At 40.6% G+C, this 15346-nt stretch overlaps 2 protein-coding genes across 3 annotated transcripts; one reads left to right on the plus strand and one right to left on the minus strand.

Moving 5' to 3' along the window:
• Window positions 1-3: 3 nt before the first annotated feature.
• adam8b (ADAM metallopeptidase domain 8b) lies at window positions 4-7355 on the plus strand. The gene is made up of 23 exons (XM_084669570.1): window positions 4-268; window positions 456-550; window positions 642-715; window positions 804-882; window positions 955-1031; window positions 1357-1597; window positions 1693-1773; window positions 1870-1932; window positions 2039-2208; window positions 2344-2425; window positions 2516-2649; window positions 2761-2938; window positions 3160-3249; window positions 3553-3748; window positions 3884-3989; window positions 4327-4495; window positions 4605-4685; window positions 4787-4871; window positions 4985-5099; window positions 5269-5440; window positions 5651-5698; window positions 5798-5848; window positions 5997-7355. Exons 1-23 carry the CDS (start codon window positions 148-150, stop codon window positions 6228-6230), a joined length of 2742 nt encoding a protein of 913 aa, XP_084525696.1. The 5' UTR covers window positions 4-147; the 3' UTR covers window positions 6231-7355.
• Window positions 7356-7868: 513 nt separating this feature from the next.
• On the minus strand, window positions 7869-15128 carry LOC146259596 (inhibitor of nuclear factor kappa-B kinase subunit alpha-like). 2 transcript variants are annotated; one of them, XM_084669574.1, is made up of 22 exons: window positions 14996-15128; window positions 14367-14477; window positions 13871-13965; window positions 13646-13763; window positions 13484-13553; window positions 13318-13406; window positions 13127-13216; window positions 12844-12968; window positions 12639-12746; window positions 12306-12441; window positions 11943-12137; window positions 11709-11811; window positions 11459-11582; window positions 11056-11207; window positions 10905-10966; window positions 10637-10746; window positions 10406-10455; window positions 10203-10308; window positions 9966-10113; window positions 9743-9879; window positions 9552-9651; window positions 7869-9123 (listed from the first exon to the last, which is right to left on the minus strand). In XM_084669574.1, the coding sequence occupies exons 2-22, from the start codon at window positions 14469-14471 to the stop codon at window positions 9058-9060; spliced, it is 2289 nt and encodes a 762-aa protein (XP_084525700.1). In that variant the 5' UTR covers window positions 14472-14477; window positions 14996-15128; the 3' UTR covers window positions 7869-9057. The 2 variants fall into 2 exon arrangements, with proteins under 2 accessions (XP_084525700.1, XP_084525699.1); XM_084669573.1 differs by having other exon boundaries at window positions 15001-15113.
• Between the last annotated feature and the right edge of the window lie 218 nt (window positions 15129-15346).

Genomic DNA, 15346 nt, shown 5'->3' on the forward strand with positions numbered 1-15346 from the left:
AACAGTTAATTTGGGTCAAGATTAGTCAATTGGCTATCTGGGCTGGCTTTCCGGTAATGTGAAGTCATGGTTGGTGGTCCTGTACTGTGAGTCATTTACTGGCGGTAGGTTACAGCTGCCTGTGCTGATGTTAGAGGCGGGACTTCGATGCAGCTCATTATTTCCCCTGAAATGTTAAGCAATTGGCAACGGTGCCGTTCAACAGCCTTAATACCGCGATTCAACATGTTATTATATTTTTACACACTCTTGTTATGCCTATTACTGGGTAAGTAATTGATTCGTGCTCGGATGTGTTAATGTAGGCTGTTAACAAAACTTTTATAAAGCTGTGGTATGACCCGTTTAGTAGGCTAATAATGAAATACACAGTAATTGGGGAAAGTGAAATGCCGATCATGTATAGTTTGAAAAGCACTGTTTGTTGAGCACGTCTGAATTTTTGTTTTTTTTAGGTCCACTAGTTAGTAGCACACGGAATCAGGAATATGATTTAGTGAGGCCATATAGACTAAGCGTTCGCGTCAGAAGAAACATTTTCACAAAACAGGTGCACATTTTTTAATTATAAAGAAAAAATGTAATCACAAAAAATAATTTACATCCGAGAGACCATTAAAGTAAACATCGCCTTTTTTTAGGTGTATCCTGATGAAATACGATATGCATTAACCATCGATGGAAGTAACCACACTATCCATCTGGAAAGAAATAGGTAAATCCGCATCTTACATTTTTCAACCCAATGCATTTATACATTAGGCTAACTACGAAAGTAATGTTTACTGGAATGTTTCACACAGGAATCTTATTAGTAAGGATTATGTTGAAACATATTATTCAGAAGACGGAAGAAGGATGACAACATCACCAAATTCCGAGGTAAACTCACTCAATGTTGTCCATAGTAACTCCCATGACAAAATGTAACTTTTTTTAATTTTTTTTTATTAGGACCACTGCTATTATCATGGTCACATACAAGGTGTTGAGGATTCATCTGTAAATGTTGGAATCTGTGCAGGCATTAGGTGTGTAAAGAACTGCTTTTCAACTTTCTGTATCTGAGCCCTTTTAAAACGGCTTTTTAAAACGTCTTTATAGTTGTGTTGATGTGTTGCATTCATGCAATAAACATATAGGCCCTGTTTCCCAGACAGGGATTAAGCTTTGTCCTAAAGTGAGAGAAAAATACTAGGACTAGGCTTAATCCATGCCTGGGAAAGTAGGCCTGAGTATAGTCAGTCAGCTGTCTATAATCATAGAATGGTACAAGTTTGCACCATTGCAATGAAGGAAGAAGGAGGTGTGTGTGTTAATGATGAGTTCATATCCAGTATTTTGTTCTTGCTCCAGTGGCACTGTGAGACTGAGGCAGCAGGTCTACCTGATCGAACCCCTGGAACACAGCGCCGATGGCGATCATGCCCTTTATAAACAAGAACACCTCCAAACCAACAGCAGCAGCTGTGGCCTCATTAACAGCACCACAATCTATGACCATGACCACAATGATCCTAACCTCAACCCTAACTATACCCACTATGACCATGACCAGACTCCCAGAGTCGCTGGCCTCTTTAAATCCAGACTATGGGTATGCAGATCAATAAATTGTCAGACCAAATAATTTCTGACTAATATCTTGCAGTGTATTGCATATGATGGTTTGCTCTGTTTCATTTGTTTTAGAAAACACAATCTATCCTCAGCCAATTATCAAGAGAACCTCAAAAAATTATCGAGTTGTACTTAGTGGTTGACAACGCAGAGGTAAAATTATGAATATTCAAGTTTTTGTCACTCACCAATAAACATTTTGCTAAGGTTTAATTTTCATATTGTTGGCCTGTGATTGCTGTTTTTCAGTACAAACTATATGGAGATCAAACAACAGCTCGAATGATGGCAATAGTTAATCATGTTGACAAGGTATTCTTTCAATCCTTATTTTGATGATACCCACGACGGATGTCAGATGTGTTCTTAGATAATAATGTATCTTGATCCAGAAGTAACTGTCTTTTTGGGGTTCTAGTTATATCGGTCACTGAACATTCGGGTCATGCTGGTGGGCCTGGAGATTTGGAGTAACAAGGACCTTATAGATATCGACAGAGACTCTGACAAGACCCTTGATAGATTCATTTTGTGGCGAAAGAAGGATCTTCTGAAGAGGGTAAAGCATGACAACACACAGTTAGTGACGTGAGTCCTTCGTTTGTGTGTGTTTTTGTCATTGTCGCTATAATATAAATTGTAAATTGTTTTTAATTTCACACGGTTTTTAGACAGGAAGGACAGAATTATAATGATGGTCAACATTCTTTTCTTTTTCAACAGTGGCATAGATTTTCAAGGTGATACTGTTGGGTTGGCAAACGTATTCACTATGTGCACTGAAAGCTCAGCTGGTATCAATCAGGTAATTATGAAGTCCAAGCCCATAGTAAAATATAGCATTTTACGATATTTGTTGAACATTAAAATTCTAAATATGGATTCATCCCTATAGGACCATCAAAAGAATTACATGGGTCTGGCCTCTACCATTACTCATGAGATAGGACACAATCTTGGGATGTCTCATGATTCCGATATTTGCAGTTGTGGAATATCCACTTACTGTGTAATGGCAGAAAAGATAAAGTAAAAAAACTCTCAAAAACATCTCTTAAACTTACATTTTTACTACTCAAACCCAAAAAATAAATACATTCTATGTCAGAGGTACCTGATCTTCATGATCTTTCCTTTCAGGTCCAGCTACCCAGAGACTTTTAGTAGTTGTAGTCAGGAGAAGCTTAGAGACTTCCTGGAAAGAGCCCTGCCACGTTGCTTGTTGGAAAGACCCACTTCTGACAGACTATTCATGGGTGCTTCATGTGGCAATGCCTATCTGGATCATGGAGAGGAGTGTGACTGTGGAACTGTGGAGGTTAGTAATACAGGCCAATCCAAATGCTGACTGTCATGTTTGACTCCCCTACATATTTTCACAATCTCATTTAGAGACTGCATTTTGTTGCATGGGAGATATTAGAATTTAGCTTTATTTTGGAAGGGGTAAAAGTACATATTAAATGAACAACAAGACTATTTTCCTTCTGTTGAATGAAATGCCTTCTGAACTGTCCAAACTGAACCACCATTCTGTAGGAATGTAGGAACCCTTGCTGTGATGCTGCAACCTGTCGCCTCACAAGGGGAAGCCTCTGTGCCCATGGAACGTGCTGCGAGGACTGCCAGGTACACACAAGAGGCTAGTCACTTGTACCATGAAAATAGCAGGAGGACAATAGAACGAGGGCATAAAGAGCATATGAGAGGATTAAGCCACCGTGACCAAATGGGACTGTAATTACAGGAAATTATGACACTAACTGATATCTGTAAATTTCCACGTTATTTTCACATCCTTCCTTAAAATGACAGTTCAGAAACTCAGAGGCCATGTATTAACCAACATACGATTCATCTGCTGTATATGACCATCTTTATAATATTTACTAAAGTCCTTGTCTCGCCGCCATGTCTCCATGAAACGCACAGCTCAAACAGGCAGCCAGTGTGTGCAGGCCATCAGCCAGTGAGTGTGATCTGGCAGAGTACTGCACAGGAATATCAGAGCATTGTCCCGGGGATGACTTTCAGATGAATGGGACACCCTGTGACTACGGACAGGGCTATTGCTATGACGGCCAGTGTCCGACGCATCAGCAGCATTGTCGGAGATTGTTCGGACAAGGTACCTTTCCACTCCTCTGGAATCATAGACAGGTGCAGCCTATTCTTGCCACTGTGCATGTTGCAGCCTGCTGGTTGAGTACCTCATGCAAGTTAAACGCCAATAATCAACTTTTTTTTATTTTTTTATCTCTAGCGGCTACAGTTGCAGATGATTTCTGCTTTGGCCTTAACAGCGAAGGCAAGGAAGGTGCCAACTGTGGAAAGAGCGTGCAAGGTTCCTACAAGGGCTGTGCTAGACAGTAAGTCTAACCCAGGAAGTCTCTTTACTTCCTCTTAAAGCCATGTTACATTCTTCTTAAGGCCATGTTATATTATTCTTAAGGCCATGTTATATTCTTTTTAAGGCCATGTTATATTCTTCTTAAGGCCATGTTATATTCTTCTTAAGGCCATGTTATATTCTTCTTAAGGCCATGATATATTCTGCTGAAGGCCATGTTATATTCTGCTTAAGGCCATGTTAAATTCTTCTCATATAGTTTAACCACAGACCACTATTTGAAATTAGGTGTCATTATTTTGTTTAAGTAATGAAAAAACCGGTTCAAATTTATATTATGTATTTTTTCCCTCTAGGAATCAGAAATGTGGATCTTTGTTTTGTGCTTCTAATGAAGATTCCATCACAGGAAGAAAAAAAGTATTTACATTCCCTTTAAAGGGGCAGTGCTTAGTGGCATTTGACGAAGACAAAACCAGAAACCTTGATATGGTGCCAACAGGAACTAAATGTGGACCTAATAAGGTATGACTGTTAGGGACTAACTGTTACTGGGCACAATGAATATTAACCATAGCCTAGTATGTGTTTTCTCAGTCTCAAGTATGAAATGGAATTCCTTGTGGTTCCTCAGGTTTGCTACGAAAATAAATGCCTTGATATCTCAGTATATGGCATGAATGAGCAGTGTTCAAAAAAGTGCAACAACAATGGGGTAAGAACTGTAAACGAGTTGAAAGATGTGCAACAGTTACAATTTTACACAGATTTTACGCGTATATTGTTGCACCAAATAATGACACCATCCTCAACCAGGTCTGTGACCATAAGAAAGAATGCCACTGCCACCCTGGCTGGTCTCCACCCTTCTGTCAAGTCAGATACTCCAACCTCCCTCAAGGTAAGTCTTAACAAATGTCTTGGTTCTGTTATGACATGCAACACTGTAAACTACATACTTGAAAATAAGTTTACCCTCCATATACAGTCCCTGTCTGCTCTGATCTTCTGCAGGCCATGGTGTTGTGATAGCAGGGATCTTAACAGCAGCTATTCTGTTGCTGATAACTCTGGTTGTTGGAGGATGGATGTTTGGCAAAAAGTATAGGAGAGGCATCATCTTCAAAAGGTTTGTCTCTGCATCCAATCCAAGGATGTTGTTCTTTAAATGTGTAGTGCAGTGTATACTTACAAACGTGGTTCTTTGCATTGTTATATGCAGCAGTCTTTTTTTTTTTTACTCAATCCTTAAGTCCTTAAAATCATGATGTTGAACTTAACTTCAGTTGTCTTTGCAGAAAGATGCGCACATCCCCAGGGCTGCTAAACCCCACAGCTAAGGATGGGCTTGTCAATGGTCGACCTCTCAATAAACCTCCGATCAGTCTACCTACCTTTCTGGAGTCATCTGCCACACAAGCCTGTAAACCTCAGATTGTCATGGTGCCACCAACCCACCCTCCTCCACAGGTACGCTTTCATCATAGTTCAATGCAGGCCGAATTTGAAGAACAACCTGTACCTATAAATATTGTAATACATACTCTGTGTTGCATGTGGGAGGGTACATATCAATTACAGTTTGCATTCTGTTCAGACCTGTCATAGGTTACAAGTGCAATGTTTCAAACAAAGAATTGGAAAAGTCAACACCAAGTTCATAAAATTTTTATTTTACAGCCACCAAAGAAACTGCATGTAGAGCATACTTCAACTCATACAGACACAGTAAGCTTTGTCCTTGATTCATTACTATGCCTGTCTGCTGAACTTAATGAAATGTTGATCAATCGAACAATCTAACTTTATCCAACAACTATTTTACAGACTCAATGTCTTCCTACATCTAAACCTTTGTTGCCTCTGAATAGCATGCTGGTGAGTCACTTAGCCATTACACAAATACAGCAGTCTCCTCGCCTGTTCTAAACAGAGTACAAGTTATTTCAACTTAACCATACAAACCTGCAGGTATAACACTGTATAAACCCATGTGTATAATAAATGTGATGTATATTTTGTACAGTATATTGCAAGCAAGCCAAGTCCTCCTCCAATGAAGCCAAGTCCTCCTCCACTGCCTCCAGTGAAGCCTCCTGGTCCTCAACTGCCTCCAATGAAGCCTCCTGGTCCTCAACTGCCTCCAATAAAGCCTTGTGGTCCTCCACTGCCTCCAATGAAGCCTCATGGTCCTCCACTGCCTCCAATGAAGCCTCCTGGTCCTCAACTTCCAAAATCTAAATACAGCAGGGTACTATAAGCATGGAAAATGTTACAGGTTAAGGACAAATATTAGTTACGTTATTACATTTTTGATGTTGGTTTAACCAAAGCCAAGTGCCTTGTTTAAGAGAATGTATTGCAAGTTAATTCTTGAATCCTGTTTACAATTCAACTAAGGGGTACTTGCTTAAGTGTAGAACTGCACTGCTCTCTACATTTTCTTATTTTTGGATCTTTTCATCATTGAATGCATCTTTGTTTAGATTACCCTGAGCCCACGTCTTACATTAGTTCCAAATCATCTAAATTTCTTAAACTGTAGCTGCCAAGATGCCTTGAGGCTGATGTTGTTAAGATACCGAAACAGTTACTGTGGTCATGGGGTAGATTGAAGATCATGTTTTGAGGCGATTTTGTTGTTGACAATTGTAATTTTTCTACTAATCTACTAATGCAAATAAATTGGAGGCATTGATGGAACTGCATTTCAAATGTACTGATCAGAGTAAAGATGTAGACAGACCAGGGGTCCCCCATCCCAGGTTTTTGGCTCTTCCTTGGCAGTCATGTGCACGACAGTAAGGAAAGTGGTTGGAAAGCAAAACATGAGTCAGTGGTGTGCTCAGTGGAGACTCTCAGTAATCAGTCATCTGGGACAGCCAGGAAAGGAAAGCTAAGATACAGATGATTCACTCTGATTCACAATATTTAAACCACACCTGGTTTTAACAGTAAGAGGTAGTTGAACAGGATAACTGAGTCATGGCTAATTCACATCAGGATTGTTCATTTGGATACAATGAAGATTAGTTTCCTCCAGGATCACAATGACTCTTATTGCTCTTGTTGGGCTAGTTGTAACTGATCTAAAATGATTGTACTCGCTGTGAAATATTTTACTGTTGTTTGCTATTCTACAGGTACACTCTTGCACTTTTTGAGGTTCATTTTGTTTAATTGTAACTTGCTTAACTACATGCTCTTATGGTTCTTCCCTTTGGCACTTATTTGGTTTTTCACAATGTATGCTTCATGTTTTGGCTACCCGCAATGTTTGGGGCTATCACGTTATTATCAGCGACCTATGCACTTTTGTAAAGCTCTCTCCTGTAAGTCGCTTTGGATAAAAGCGTCTGCTAAATAAATAAATGGTAACGTTCTATCTGGTGCCTGTTTTTAAGAATTATTCCCAGCCTAAATACTTTCACGATTTCTGCAGTCGTAGCACCGGCTATCGTAGATTTAGTCACAGAAACAAAGAAATGGATCATAGCAATCAAATTAGTATTGGTAAATCACTTTGAATCACTGACTCGATAGTGCTTTCTAACCTCATGTACATAACATCTTCTTTCTGTTCACAATGTTGACCAGCTGGTCATGCCCTGTGTTACTATATCATTTTACATACACTGAATCATGTTTATTTACATTTTTTTTTTACATTTCTCTACAAAAGTTAAAACGTCAGTACAATACTATTGTAAGCCCCAAATAGGCCCTAAATATTAGGCCTGCATTTCGTTGAACAAAAATTTAGGTAAGTAAACAACAGATGATATTTGATTATTGGTTTCAAGAGAGCACAATGGGCGGTGATTATTATGTCATAAACGGGGCAAAGCATATACTGTTAATGATCAAAGCAGAAAAAAACAGAAATAGAAGAAAAGTATTGAGAAATGAAAATCCATGCCAAAGCTTTTATTTTAATCCAGATATTTCTACATCACAATGACTTAAAATGAACTATTCAAAGACAGCATTAAAGTATCAGACGTAAGCACACATTAAAGTGATAAAATTGACATTTTTATGTTACTTAAATAAAATAAAAAAGATTTCCATTGCACTTGAACATCATAAATACAGCATACAGTCTGAATACATCTCTCTGGAGTAAAGCAACCATTCATCTTTGTCGCGTTTCTGGGTCGTAACTCCAGTACATTCCATTACCATGTCCTAGCAAACATTTCCATACTATGTGCATTCAGGAAATAATGAGGAAACAATGTGCCAAAACACGATAGCAAAGACAGAAAGAAGTATATTACTTGTTCAGTAAAAAAAAAAAAAAGATTGACAATCTACTGTATTGACAATTGATGGAAAGCCTCTTTTGCCACAAGTACAATGTTTCTGCCTGTAACACTTAAAATGTTGAATTTGTTTTATATATGGTCAAAATCTTTTAAAGATGTGTATACTAAAAAATATATGAACTTGAATGAACACATTTGACATCTTGTTCAATGATTGCAACCGGGCTATAAAACGCATAACCTCTTGGATGTGATTCTAGCATACAGGATACATGGGGGTATCAAAGTGCGGTTGCTTGATTGTAACTTCCTGATCTCCTACATCATTTCCTGTGTTGTCGATGTTATATGTCACAAGCCATGCAACATGATAAAACAGGCTGGCAATGTGCATGCATGACAAACGTTCTCAACAAAGACAAATTAAACCCTGGCCTCAAACACTTTGTTGGAACTGGATGCTACAATGTGCTTGGTTTTGCAATAATAGTGGTATGAGATAAGATGATTTTATGACATTTTATGGGTGACAAAGGAAAATGTGAACACTTGCAATGGACACGCTTGCCTGAAAATAAGGTACATGACACAGATCATGTTTTGTCATATAAAAACAAAGCTATACCGTATAATCCAATGTTCCACCACGTTAGAAAATGGAGGGGAAGAACACCACAGACCATGTGTGAATTAATCTGCCTTTGTTCAACCATAAAAGTGAATCACCAACGATGACTCCATTTGTCCACGACATTCGGTCCTTAGTGTTACTTAGAGAGCAGGCAGGAACGAGCCGGACAGAGCCTGGTCTGAGGATGCTTACACATTCTGTTTCTTTGCTTTCACAGACAAAGACTCGTACTTTGTCCAGCTCCAGTCTTGGGCCTACAACAGAAAGGCCAAAAAACCCAAGACATTACATGCATAACAAACATAACAAAAGGTCAGATGGATATTTAGGACAGGAACAAACAAAAGAAGTTTTGTGGGTTCAGATTTTACATTCTGAGCCTTCCAACAAGACAACAGACACGAGTAATGTTCTCCAGTGGATGAACTTAGATCTAACTCACTCAAAATTAGCCTGGGGTGTCAATTCATTCAATAGAAAAACAGATGCCTCTATTCACTCCTCTGAATAGTCAATTAAAGAAAACCCAGGGCAGCGACTAATCACTGATCTTGATAGCGCAGTGCTTATAAGGATAATTATAAAAAAATGAAAAAATAACACCCTGGCTGCATTTAATCAAAACGTTTATCAGAGACGGGGAAGCGATTGCTTTTCTCTCGGTTGCTGAAAAGCTACTCACCACCATGCTTCTAGACTGCTCATCAGCTGCCTCCTGCATCAGGCTGGTCAGCTGACCCAGTAACTTCTGGTTCTCCTGGAGCAGCCGTGGGGCGGCGTCTCTGCCAGAGGGAACACATCACAGTATGTCAAACATCCCACGGACACAAGCACCATTATCCACCCACGTTCTCATTTCTCTATTGACTCTACCTGTCGTTGGGTCCAGGTAAGGAGGTGAGAGGGTGGGGGGCGCTAACTGGCTGGGCGGACTGGGACCACTGGGAAACCTGGAGGGGGTTAGACGTCTCTGGGCTGGCCGCCATTGAGTTCCGCGTGGAATTCTGTGCCTGTTTAAATATTTGTTTGTTAGGCGATGATGCAAGTGATGACTCATGGTCAAGAAATGCTCTTGTTTCAGCAGTTGTCTACTTACACAGGCTATCTTCAGTAAGTGCCAGAATTCTCTTTGTCTCTTGACCTGCATCTGCATCACCGTATTGTCAGCCTCCTTGATGTTCTCAAGGGACTTCTCAATCCTCGGGAACAGGTCAATGATTTTTTGTTTGCTGAGTAGTATCTTGCTGTGGGAGAAATAGCCCGGACACAGCCTCAGAAAAGGGCAGACAGTCAGATGTGAATCACACAGGTCACCAAGAAGAATAGCTGGTACCTGAGATGTGTGTATAGGTCTCTCAGAACTTTGTCCTGGTTCTGAACGGTCTTCACGATGGCTTTCACCATCTCAGAGCTGTCACTGCTGACATCTGGCTCAGGCACTGGGGGGAAAGACAGAACAGACCATCATGTACTTGGAACTGTTATCTACCAAGGTCACTCTGTTTCCAAAATAACATCTTCTAAAACGCCTCTTACTTCGGCATTTCATTTTCAGCTGTTTGTAGAGCTCAATGGCCTTTTCCTCTCTGCAACGACAGGAAACAACCATCAGATGTTTACTATTTCACAACAAATTCAAGAGACGGTTTTCAATGAGGACCCGTCCACTCCCACTTGGGTTTTTGCCCGTCACACAAGAAGAGCTTTCAAGTCTCTCAGCAGAAAGAGTCATCAGCATGTCATCCCTGACTTGGCCCAAACACTCACTGCTGCTCCATCACGTCTCCTTGGCGACGGGCATAAGGACTCCTCTGCAGTTCAACAATCTCTGAGTGGAGAGACATGATCTCCTCATCCAAGTGGCTCACTTCTGCCACCTAGAGGACAAGCAAGATAAATTCAGGCTTCACAAGCATGCTCTAAGTTGGGAGACGGTTGTTTTTTTTGTTGGTCAAAATCTGCTCCCATTTAAATAAAACATGTATTGAATCAATTAGAAATGTAACCAGGTTCCCACTAGTAGTGAGGGCAGTACCTGTGTAAATGCAGCTGCCTTTTCCTCATTTTCCTGCCAGGCCTTTAACATTTTCTCAGAGGCTGGGGAACGAAAAACGTAATGCCGAAATTGAGGAACATCTTCTTGCACTCACATGAAATTCCTTTAGTAGCCAGTCAGCTTTACTCACATATCCCATAGTGCATCTGGTCACTGTACTTCTCCAGATCATACTGGATACTGCTCTTGAAGAAGTCCAGCTTGGCCTTCAGCTGTTGGGAGAAGGCAAACATGCCGTTCTTGCACTTGGTCAGGTTTGTGTTGTAGCGCAGAAGACTCAGCCTGGAGCAGGAGACACAATGAGAGCAAAGATTTTCAGACCTTGTGCCCCAGAACATTATTTCTGCATTTACTGAATTTATTTATGGATTGGTTTTTGGCAAACACAGGCACTTACACTCACTTTACAAAAAGAAACAAAGAGATTGCTGATAAAAAAAAAAAAGTTATGGACCAATAGCTAATGAGAATTCTTCAGTTTGGGACTTTTTAAAATTTTATTTGAAGGATTTCTGCTCTTCATATGAACTCACATGGCAGCCCTTTGTCCCTGGAACAGCCTGCTGTAGTCCTCCTTCAAGCCACAGACGTAGCTCACTGCCTCCCCCCACACCTTTCTCAACACAACCAGGGGCAGCTGTGTCTTGGCGTCTCTCACTACAGAGGCAGGCAGGAAAACATCTTGAAGGAGAACTTCACACTGAGACCATGTGTGATACGAGCAAGCACAGAGAGAGGGAACAAAGCCCGTTCAAGAGAGCCGTGGTTCCAAGCAATACGCACCAATCGTGTTCACTTTGTCTGGCAGGTGTCTGGCACTGAAAGGGCCCGAGTACTTGATGAGGCTCTTGTCAAAAAGGTAGACGATGTAACTGTCCCAGCCTCTCTGTAATAAAAAAAACCCCAACAAAAAACAGAAAGATTACTTTTTGGTTAAGTAGTAAACGTTTGCACCGTCAGAACTGGAGCACAACCTACCATGACAGGACATGGTAAATGGAGACAAAGGACTCTTACCACTCCATCTAGAACACACTGGGCGGCTGGCTTCCTGGGGTCCAGTGACACCCCTGTCTCCTGCAGCAGCTCCTGGTGAACCAGCTCGATCTTGGTCTCAGCCTCGATGCGCTTCTGTAGGCTGTGGAGACTCTCGTCTGGGGCCAGCTGGAAGGAGTGGACCTGGGCCGTGGTCATGTTAAGTATATGGACAACCTGTGAGAGAAAGATGGAGAGATGGGAGAGAAGAAAAAAAAAAAAAGTGTGCATGGATGACATCGTAAGCCTGTGAGACAAAGTAGTCTGTAAGCCATCACAACAAAGAAACTACTGGCTCTGATAATACCCAACATGCTCATGAAGCTCACGAATATTCAGACCAACCTTCATGCTCAATATCTGTTCCAGCACTTCAAAGCACTGGGGTTTGGTGTTGTCGGGGTGGATCCTGCCTCCTCGCTGGACTGGGTCCCATTTCAGCATCAACTGCAGTAGCCCCTCCATTGGTTCCAGCAGAGTCCTGCAGAGGTGCAACATTCATTTAGTTCCCCAGAGGTGTAACATTAATTTAGTTCCCCAGGAGGTATAACATTTATTTAGTTCCCCACCAATAAAACTACTAAATCATGTATTTTACATGCACACAGTTTAGTCAGCAACTGTTCTTTAGGTTGTGATACGTATTAAATAATTCAATGATTGGTAGATCATATGCACCTGCTGAGATTGTTTGGGTAAGGTAAATGTGTCGAGAATCGGACCTCCCCGTTCAACTCTTCCACAGCCATTATATCTTTTGGACCTTTGTTCCGTACTTTGCTGGCCCTGTTGACAGAAATACGATCACAAATCTAATCTTTATAGGAGATATAGTTCTACCTCAATGTCATTTCACTCTTATTCCTAGGGCTCTTCCACTTACCACTGGACTGGCTGAAGGTTGTGAAGGAAGGGCCGGAAACCACAGCTGCATTCAAATACCATCGTACCAAAACTCCAGTAGTCCACAGTCACAGTGTAAGCCTTGTTCTCAAACAGCTCGGGAGCCTAGGGAAGATAGAGTTCAACTCTTACAGCATTCTCTGATAGACAAGAGTTACTATAGTTACTATATTGCAAGGCCATTTCAATTCATCCCGAGGTATCAATATGAAAGTATGAGTGCAAGTATGCTGACATCTGTGTAAGGGGGTCTAACTGCTTACCAGGTACTGGAGTGTGCCTACAAAGGATGTACAGAGACTTCCTTGGTCCAAGTCTTTCGCATAACCCAGGTCAATGATTTTGTGGACCAACTAAAACAATAAAGACAACAGGAAAATTTGTAAGATAATCAAGTCATTCCCAAATATGACCAAATCCAGGGAACAAGCTCGGTCTGTATTACGTAGGTTACCTTTCCATTGATTTCCTGAAGAACTATGTTTTCTGGTTTAAGGTCTCTGTGAATGATCTTGTTTTCGTGTAAATACTGGATACCCGATCCTGCAAGACAAAAACATCTCAGAAACCATAGCTGAGCAAATGAGATCCAACTCATGAAGCGTTAGAACTGAACCCACCAACATCATTGAGTAGAGAGATCACTTCACTCTCTTTAAGTCCACAGCAATTTTCAGGCTTGCTCAGCATCTGGTAAATCAAACCAATACACAAATTGAATACCAAATTCCAATGAATATGTCTACAATCAGACCCCAGATTGTCTTGCTCAAGCTCCTGACCTTCCGTAGGTCTCCTTTGGAGCAGTACTCCATAGCCAGTAATGGGAGATCGTTTAAGGCAATATGCTTCATCTCCTCGGGCACATCTCTGGCCGTCACAACGTTGAGATGGCTCATCCTGAATGTGGGAGAGGTCAAAGAAGGAAACAAGATTGCTCTCAACTCCCAAGTAAACAGGACACATGGGAATGTTTGTTTGCCAAAACAAATAGTACAAAAGCATACTTTTTCATGATCTGAATCTCTCTGCTCCATCTGTCTTTATTTCTTGGCGTCAATTCCAGGCGACACATTTTCACTACTAATTTGTCAGCTGTTTCCTTTGGAATGTGGAAAAAGAAGGGGTGGGGGTGTGGCGGGGCAGGGCAGGGATTAATAAAATGGTTACTTCATAGATTACTTTGTAGCAATAAAGCCACAGCTGGAAATCATTCTGGCATTGCCAGTATAAAAGGTTTGCATTTGTTATTAACATACATCATCACCAAGTATATACCACAACGTTTGTGAATAACACACACAGACACAATACGTACAAACATTTGTTATTTACATATTATAATCCTGAAAAAAACTTAAACTATAACCAAAGGCATCTTGCTGATAAACTAAACTGCAACATATTGCTTCACTCAAAACATCTCAGAGTCATGTTGTAAATTTAAGGTTTGTAACTTCATTTTTTTGCTACATAGACTTTGAGTGAAAATACATAACTTACATGGTGCTGGTAGAGATAAACATGGGCAAAACCACCCATGCCTATTCTCTCTTTAAACTCCCAGTCTCCACAGTTCTGATTCTGTCTGAAAGGAGGCTTCTCCATTGTGCACTGTAAATACAGGAGTTAATATAATAGATTATATTCTAAGAAATGGCGTTGCTCAATACTGAAAATGAAAGTGTAATTGATAGTGTATTGTTACATTGACGGTGCTCTAAATGTGAAAAATTCAAGTAACTGGCACCAAACTGAATACACCACAAGCTGAACAGATAAAATATATACAGTAGCGTTATATCCACTGTCCAGCGTTTTTCACACGTGTCAAGCTAATATGCCAAGCCATTGAAATTTGCTTCAATAACCTGTGTATGCCATGTCAGTTGACATGTTTGACTCGAATCTCAGTTGTAAACAAACAGATCAATTGAGACTTAGCTAGGCTAGGTAGCACTAGCTAAATGCTGTCGTGGTTAGCTATTACAGTACCCAGCTAGTGCTAGCTTAGCCAAGCTAGCGTGTAGTCTAACTACTAGCTATGACAGCTAAAGCAGCAAAATGTAGATGTAGTTATCGTTTACTCAAAACATTTTCAGGCAATAATTTGAATCAATGAAATTCTGTACCTCACTTTGATCATTTAAATCAGAATCATCGGCCGTGTTCACACGAAGATACAGATTCTAGACTCAGCTCACTCAATGCACCTTGACAGGAATGTGTACTTTCCTCGATGTGACGTCACCCCTCAAAAAAAGAAAAAAACTGGGCTATGTTTGCCAGCAGAAACGTTTAATATGTTTTAGACACGTTTAATATGTTGCTTCCGCTAATTGAATGTAAAACGGTTGTTATTTGTTGTTGTTGAAAGTCTTACAACACACTTTAATAATGGGAAGTAGGCATGACAGGGATAGTAATTTCGTTCAAAAATCCCCAAGGGTATAGACCAATAATCTATTGGTTTTGGAAGTGCC

The sequence above is a fragment of the Hypomesus nipponensis genome, chromosome 13 (assembly GCF_054491055.1).
Source record: "Hypomesus nipponensis isolate SF chromosome 13, ASM5449105v1, whole genome shotgun sequence".
NCBI lineage: Eukaryota > Metazoa > Chordata > Actinopteri > Osmeriformes > Osmeridae > Hypomesus > Hypomesus nipponensis.